The 8,730-nt window shown below is 32.0% G+C and overlaps 1 protein-coding gene across 1 annotated transcript in view; it reads left to right on the plus strand.

Annotated features, from left to right (window-relative positions):
• The first annotated feature begins 1,601 nt into the window (after positions 1-1,601).
• The window catches only part of LOC106476043 (methyltransferase-like protein 2-A), a 12,771-nt gene continuing 5,642 nt past the window's right edge, over positions 1,602-8,730 (plus strand). Inside the window, exons 1-3 of the mRNA XM_013936712.2 lie at positions 1,602-1,781; positions 3,272-3,363; positions 7,554-7,906. Of these exons, the coding sequence (XP_013792166.1) occupies positions 1,642-1,781; positions 3,272-3,363; positions 7,554-7,906 (585 nt within the window). The 5' untranslated portion in view covers positions 1,602-1,641. The remainder of the gene's footprint in view (positions 1,782-3,271; positions 3,364-7,553; positions 7,907-8,730) is intronic.

Raw genomic sequence — 8,730 nt, forward strand, 5'->3', positions numbered from 1 at the left:
TGACGGGAACAATGTGTGTGTAAGTAGTGAGTAATTGAACTGCAGTCAGAAAGTATTGTTGAAGTTCGTTGTTATAGCGTTTGTTATAGAGCGACTGTTGAAAATAAGTGTATCGGTAAAGTTATATTCGGAAAGAATAAACCAGTTTTATTAAGAAAGGACTTGTGTTGCTAAAGTTTCGTGGGAACGAATTTAAAGAAAATCAATTAACAACTGGAGACGTAACAATACAAAAGCTGGAGTCGTTTAGTAACAATGACATGTCATAGAAAACATTGGAGTTCTGGAGACATAATTTAAGATTATTATATACTATAAATTAAAATTATATTTCAATGGAACCCGCTATGTGTAGGGATTTTACTCTCTATGTAAAGTCGAGACAACTTAGTCTGCTATGTGATCATTAGCCGATCAAGTGATATGTCCACTTCCACCCCTATCTTCTTTGGCTCCTTTTTTCAAGTTCAGTAGCTAGCCCTACATAGCTTTTTATTTAGCGATAATTTCTTTTCCTAATACTTGTTTGTTTACTTTTTTAATAAGATGGCGTACGTGGGTTACCAAGTTATAGACTATATTCTAAAGCTTTATAAATTTTGCATAGAATAATAACAAAATAGGTAGTCAAAGATCATGAACACTGTTTTCCTACATGAAATGATGATAAAATTATAGTTACTGCTAGAACTAGGTAAGCGCTAGGCATGTTGAAGAAAGATGGTGATGAACGAAAATAAGAAATCTCCAGTCGCTCTATCTCCAATGTATATGCCGCTTTTCAGCTATCCAGAGCGTCCCAAAATATTTTATAGCAAAAACGATGTAAATTTGCGAAGCATATCAACTTTTACAATAATTCATTTTATATGTTATTTTATTTCAGTCTCAATAGCAATTCATTTCATTAATATCTATAAAATTACATTAATATAGCCTGTTTTATATAATTCTCAATTTAGATTTGTGAAAGAAAATCGAAAAATAGCCTTGTGAAAATCATCACCGTGATTTTTAAAATGTTGTTTTAAATATACCTAGTGTTATAAGATATATATTTTTAATTATGTGATTTGTTTGTTAGCTAGAGGGAACTGTGGCCGTTGATCGGAGAGTGCACTAGTACTCTCTATGTAGAGATGGCACAGGCGCCCGTATTCAAGTAATACAAAAGTCATCTGGAATTTCTTCTCTACAGGTCATCAGAAGCTAGATATGAAGAGCTACCTGGAATTATATTTGTAAAAGGATGAAAACCGAGAAGAGAATGTACTCAAATACGTGGCTCTGCTATTCAAGCAGATGTTTAATCAACAAAACAGGTTTTGTCAACAGTCTATTGCGACAGTTAGACGTACTACACTTTGTTTTTGGTTTTATTGAAAATAAACTGTACATGTTAGAATACATTATTATAGCAAGAAATGTATTTAATTTATTTCTTTTGATACCTAAACATTGAGGTGTTACTCGTTGTTAAGGTCCATGAAAGGGATTCCCTGTTTTAAATGTATGCGAATTCCTTGAACTAGACTACAGCGTATCGAATGCTGTTCATCACAGTTTCTATTATATATATATTTATTTAAATCATAAACTACATTCAGGCTCTTGTAGAGGGCGGTGTTGTTTTCTAGGAACATGGCTGCTCGTATTGGGAATATGAATGAGAACTATGATTGTGATATTAGCGTTACTATGAAAGGAGGAACTGATACAAGGCCACAGTTTGGTAATCGTTATTTAACAGATAAAAATTCGGTGTTTGAACATAATGCATGGTACGTATGAACCAAATATAACAATGACAGAAAGTTTTCTCAGACTTACCAACCTCACAAATTACATTTACAATCTACATTTTGTTTTTAGTTTTACTTTTACTTAGTTTTAGGTTCACCTGATTGACTCTCACAATCTCAGAGACTGAAATTTAAATTATGCATACTGATTGAATTATATCAGTTCAACATTTGGAAAAGACAATACCACTCGTAAAAGCCAAAACTGTTATACTTGTATCCATTATTTCATCTGATTTTTAAGCCTGACTGTTAACATAAGTTTACTAACTTTAGCCTAAGAACCAAATATTTAATTATTGGGCAATTATATGTATTTTTTATGCATATGATATTACTTTTCCCAAATACTTAAAGTGTCTGGTTGTCCCTACTACTTCAATTTTCAACCAGAATTATTGATTTAGAGCTAACGTTTTGGTTAACATAAACCGAAAAAGTTAGAACTTTGTATTTTGAACATTGGTTAATAAATAGTGTATAATGAAATTATCTCGTGGTCTAATGAATCACTTGAAATTTACCATTCTATAGTTTCACAAAGTTTGTGCAAGAATATGTGATATACCCGATTATAGACATGGTGTTGGCAGATTATATAATGTATCAGTTTATTTCCATTAAAGTTTTTGTTATCTTCAACTGTTATGAATTTCTCCCAAACAAACATTTTTACCAGTTATACTAGAATGTGTGTAATTTCTAATAAAAAATAAAATCCACTTATATATTCTCTTTTGCTTCAAGTCATAGACAATATGACAGTTAATAATTGTGAGAGCTAATATAGTTTATAATTGCTTGCCATAAACTTTGTTTTTCAAGAAATTAATTACCTTAAGGAGTAACAAATTCCATAAAACTGTTGGACATTTGCACATATTAACTGCTCTTATGTCTTAAATGATATGTGCTTTTCAAATATCAACACCACAAGTGTATCTTTGCTTAATATCGATATCCTACGTTTTCTCTCTCAACTCCAGTGCTCCTTTTATACAAGAAAAAACAAAGGATCAAGATGACAGTCAAATATCACTCCTCCAACAAGAAACAAGAATATTAAACCAAACTAAACCGTGCCATTTACATGCACATTTATACATATATCTAAACAAATAACGCTTAAAATAATTTTGATTAATTCATACTTAATTCAAGTCACCTCTAGTTCTTCTATGTTCCCAAAATTTATTACTGATTTTGTAACAGAGAGTATTTTAAGTGACGACACAATATCCTTATAATAATTTTCTTACTTATTAAATTTAAAATTTCTTGAAAGTGATCTCAGAATTATTCCCTTTAATTAATATTTGTATTATTCTTAAATTACCCAAAAGGTGATATGCAAATGTAGCCAAGACAAATACCAAATTTCAAGATTAAAAATTAAGGAAGGTGACTAAATTTACTTCTTTTGTGTGGTTAATGTAAAGTAGTGTATATTTACTGTTTTTGTTGTTTAGGGACAACGTTGAGTGGAGTTTAGAACAGGAAGCTGCAGCACAAGAAAGAGTTTCTAAGAACTCAGAAGTCAGGGTACCAGAATTTTTACAAGGTATGGTTGTGCTTCTCTGTTGGGAGTGGTGTGTAGATGGTTACAGTTGGGAGTGATGTGTATATGGCTATGATTGGGAGTGATGTGTATATGGCTATGATTGGGAGTAGTGTGTAGATGGTTACAATTGGGAGCAGTATGTAGATGGTTACAGTTGGGAACAGTATGTATATGGCTATGATTGGGAGTGATGTGTAGATGGCTATGATTGGGGGAGATGTGTAGATGACTGTTATTGGGACTGATGTGTAGATGGCTACTATTGGGAGCGATGTACATATAGCTACAATTAGGAGTGATGTGTAGATGGCTACTATTGGGAGCCATGTTTAGATGGCTACTATTGGGAGCCATGTTTAGATGGCTACTATTGGGAGCCATGTGTAGATGGCTACTATTGGGAGCCATGTGTAGATGGCTACTATTGGGAGCCATGTGTAGATGGCTACTATTGGGAGCGATGTACTTAATATACATTACTACATCTACAGATGTCATACAACTTAATGTAACAAGATTTATTGTGGAAATTTCAGGTAAAGTTTTATTTATATGTGCCATATTGAACTAACAGAATTAAACAAATTAAAATGTGCATCAAAATAACAAATATTAAAGAACACAGAGTGAAAAAATAATTGTATAAACTCATATCAGGATGAAAAGTCTAGTATGTGGCTAAGATATAGACTGATCACTACGTTATGGTACCTTATAGACATCAAAGCATCTCAATATTAGTCCATAGAAACTTGAAAAGAAGGTAAACGTTCATATTATTATGATGTAAGGTTGAATTAGGAAATTTCTGTCCAGAAACAAAAAAAAATCACATTAAAGCTGCATTTTTTACATGTGCTTTTGGCTATTCCGTTCTTTTGGCTATTCTTTTGATATATTTTGACTGTGTTTTTCATTAAAGCTATGGTTCAGTACATATAAGTTGTATGTTAATTACTTTTTTTCGCAGTAAGAGCTTTTCAACATTACAAGAGTACAATATTTTGTTTGTGACCAAAATATGTAACTTCAGTGTCTGTGAAAGGTGGACCTTCCATCATTAGGGGTAAACTAGGAATGTTATTTCACTCAAGTATTCTGTTGCTCAGATCTAACTTTCTATTTGTTCAATGTGTATCACACTCTCTACTTTAAATATATATATACAACATTTATGTAACTGTATATTTTATTCATGCTTGTAGATAATGTATGTCTGTACATTGACTTGCCAAACAGCGTAACTTATTACATTTATGCTTCTAACAGACTTTCTCAACATGATGCAGATAAGTAACATTTCATTCTGAAAATACAACACCACCTCTACTGGTGAACATTATCATTTTAGAAAAGAGAGAGACATATATGCATGTACCCCTTTGGCCATTTTATTATAAGCACCAATAAACCTGAAAATTTCTGTACTATTAAGTACCATTGTTAGATATGGTAGTTCATGGGTAGCACACATATTAAGTACCATTGTTAGATACGGTAGTTCATGGGTAGCACACATATTAAGTACCATTGTTAGATACGGTAGTTCATGGGTTGCACACACATTAAGTACCACTGTTAGGATACAGTAGTTCATGGGTAGCACACATATTAAGTACCATTGTTAGATACGGTAGTTCATGGGTAGCACACACATTAAGTACCACTGTTAGATATGGTAGTTCATGGGTAGCACACTGCTACCCATGAACTACCATATCTAACAATGGTACTTAATATGTGTGCTACCCATGAACTACTGTATCTAACAATGGTACTTAATACATTACATGTTAAGTACCATTGTTAGATATGGTAGTTCGTGGGTAGCACACACATTAAGTACCATTGTTAGATACGGTAGTTCATGGGTAGCATACATGTTAAGTACCATTGTTAGATATGGTAGTTCATGGGTAGCATACAACTTCCAATGAGCTTCTGTTCTTGACATCACTTAATGAAAGTTTTATGATCTGCTCAGCGGATGCTGGCTTAGTCTTGTTACTTTATGTTATACAATCCAACCTTTCTGTTGACAGTGTGAGTCAGACCATTGAAAATTATATATTTCCTTTTCTTCAATAAAGATAGACACTAGATTTGTAACAAAATTTAAATTGAAAACAGATAAAAAAAGAAGATACATAAAGCAATTTATATATAGTAATGTAGTTTTTATTCAAAAATGTTTACATCAAGTTCTAATAAATGTCAAAATATATTAATGATTTAATTGCTTAACAACAACATATATTAATGATTTAATTGTGTAACAACAACATGTATTAACGATTTAATTGTGTAACAACAACATATATCAACGATTTAATTGCGTAACAACAACATATATTAATGATTTAATTGTGTAACAACAACATGTATTAACGATTTAATTGTGTAACAACAACATATATCAACGATTTAATTGCGTAACAACAACATATATTAATGATTTAATTGTGTAACAACAACACATATATTAATGATTTAATTGCGTAACAACAACATATATTAATGATTTAATTGTGTAACTACAAAATATGCTAATGATTTAATTACAAAAAATTAATTAATTAACAGTACTAAGCCATTGAAAAGAAAAGTGATTCTATCACAAAATGTGAAATACTCTCTTGAATCTGGTCGTCTGTTTGTGATTTATATCCTTATCCCTTTCGCATCAGCATGAGCTGAGAGATTTTCTTTCTTGTAGCAATTGAAAAACTATGTGAGGACTACAATACCAAATCCTTATGTTTCTGTCCTTACAGTATTAAAAATTGAAAAGGTCAATATGTTAATGCAAACATTATTAGTACGTTCAAAAACACAAACAACTACTGTTCTTTTGAAAAGGTAATGTCTTGTTACCATTTAAAAGCAAGTATTTCAAATCTTCATTTCCGTTGTTCATACTAAACATTTTAAGTATATATAAAAACACTCTGCTTGGCTACAAAGTATGTTGCTTTTAACCTTCCACATTCCATGTCACTTTCCATCTTAGGTATGCCACATGGGATGCATTTACTCCCCATCCTAAAAATGATAGAATTGTGTTGAACTGGCTTTATATTTAGCCAAATTTATAACCAAAAACCTCTCAATACCCGAAAAACATTTTTCTTTACAACACTTTGTTAGAAATGTTGTGGAATTGGTCTTATCACCAGCAACTTGACCATCTCTTCCCTCCCATCTTCATGATGGCACTTCTGATTGTGGTTCAAATGAAGTATTGTTTTCATCGTCCAACTATTCTTCAACATGATCAACATCATTTTCACTTTCTGATCAGCTATTTTCTTCCATGTTCGTTAAACCGTGGATTATGGCTAATCTCAGCTGTGGATTATGGCTCTACGCAACAAGCTGTCAGCTATTTTCTTCCATGTTTGTTAAACCGTGGATTATGGCTAATCTCAGCTGTGGATTATGGCTCTACGCAACAAGCTGGCTTCCTGACTTTCAACCTTGGAGAGAGATGTGTGTAATAGAATCACTATTAACAGGATCTCTGATTGACTACAAAGTAAATGATGACAACTGAGTTTGCTCACTAGCACATTTCATAGAGTTAAAACAAGATAGGCTACAAATGGTAGTATAACCTAGTACTAACAGGAATCAAAACACTAATGACACAAAATGTTTGGAATTGGGTTATAATAATGAGTAAAATACTGTGTGTCACAGCCACGGTGTCTCAACCACTGCTAAGTAAAATAAGAGGTAAAAGTACAATTCCGTGGAAAAGTAATTGAATTTTACACATTGCCCGTGACTGTGTCATTAAAAGACGAAGAAAAACGTAAAATATATCTTTCAAAGTGTTTTCCCATTAACTGTTGCTCAGAATAAATTCTCTTTTATGAATTTATAGATACATATTTATTGACTAATAAAAACTGTTCTTATAGACAAAGTTTCTCCAAGGTTATGTATAAGTTTTTCAACTGCACTAGAAAAAATACATGTCTACATTATAGTAGTTGGCAAAAGATGGGGTGGTACGAGTCATATTTTATTGAATATGATGACTAATAGCATATATTTAGGTTTAGTTTTAAACTTAAAAGTTATAATAGAAATACTATAAATCTTTTTGTGGAAAAGTTTAAATATAAAATTGTTTGCAGCATTGATCTTCACGAGTCTAATATCGAAATTATTATCATTTTTCTTAGAAAAGTATGAAACTGAAGCTTTTGAATATTGGAACAAGTTTTATGGAATACATCAAAACCGATTTTTTAAAGATCGTCACTGGCTTTTCACTGAATTTCCCGAACTTGCTCCACAAAACACCGAATTCCCGCTGAGAGCCACCAGTTTAAAAAACAACCTACGTGAAAATTCCCAAAGTGGTTACTTACCGACACCACCGTCTAGTATAAGCCAGAGAGGTTTAGAACCTGCTAGAGAAGTCGACCGTGAAAAGAACTTGGGAAATAAAAGTGTTTTATCAAATGTACAAACTGATAATTGTGATAGTAAGCTGGAATTTCCTGGAGCAGGAGCAACCACCAGGATTTTAGAGGTTTTCATACTCACTGATATTTTTACAGAAGTGGATGATGTTTTCTTATGTCCTTAATCTTTTGCTTTGAGGAATTGTGGTACCTGAGAAATACGTTATAAAGTTGATTAAATGTCTTGTTAACACTGTACAAATTCCAGAGAACCTGTTTATAGAATTTAGTAGTTTTTTGCCATACTGGTAACATATTTTTCTCACTAGTATGTTAATAAAAAAAATATGTCCCCTCAGTGGGACAATGGTAAGTTTAATAGCTTACAACTCTAAAACCTGAGGTTTGATTCCCCATAGTGGACACAGCAGATAGCCTAATGTGGCTTTGCCCTGAAACAAACAAACATTAAAAATGTACTTGCAAAAATGTCCAATCCTTACTGAACCTAAAGTTTATTTTCAAATTTGAAGGTTCTAGTAAGCTTGACTAAAACTAAAGTTTACTGTCACACTTTTTTGTGTTCTAATAAATCCTCAATATTCAGGTTCATTTTCCTAACATTTTTGTTCCACCCATCAGATAACTCAGAAGTAATTTGTTGAAGCCATTAAGAAATCTAAACACCAGAAATGGGTTACTGTTATTCTTTTATTCTGTAGTAATAAGTCTTCTTGTTAAACTTTAAATAATAATTTCCTTAAACTAATATTTTAATGTGAATGAATATAAAGTAAAATAATGGTTGGAGACGGCTTGAATGGGTAATGAAGAAAAACTTTAATATAAGTCTAACGTAACATTTGCTGTAATGTTAAACTTATATTAAAGTTTTTCTTCATTACTCATTCAAGCCGTCTCCAACCATTATTTTACTTTATATTCATTCACA

Source organism: Limulus polyphemus, unplaced genomic scaffold, assembly GCF_000517525.1.
Source record: "Limulus polyphemus unplaced genomic scaffold, Limulus_polyphemus-2.1.2 Scaffold9691, whole genome shotgun sequence".
In the NCBI taxonomy this organism is placed as follows: Eukaryota; Metazoa; Arthropoda; class Merostomata; order Xiphosura; family Limulidae; genus Limulus; species Limulus polyphemus.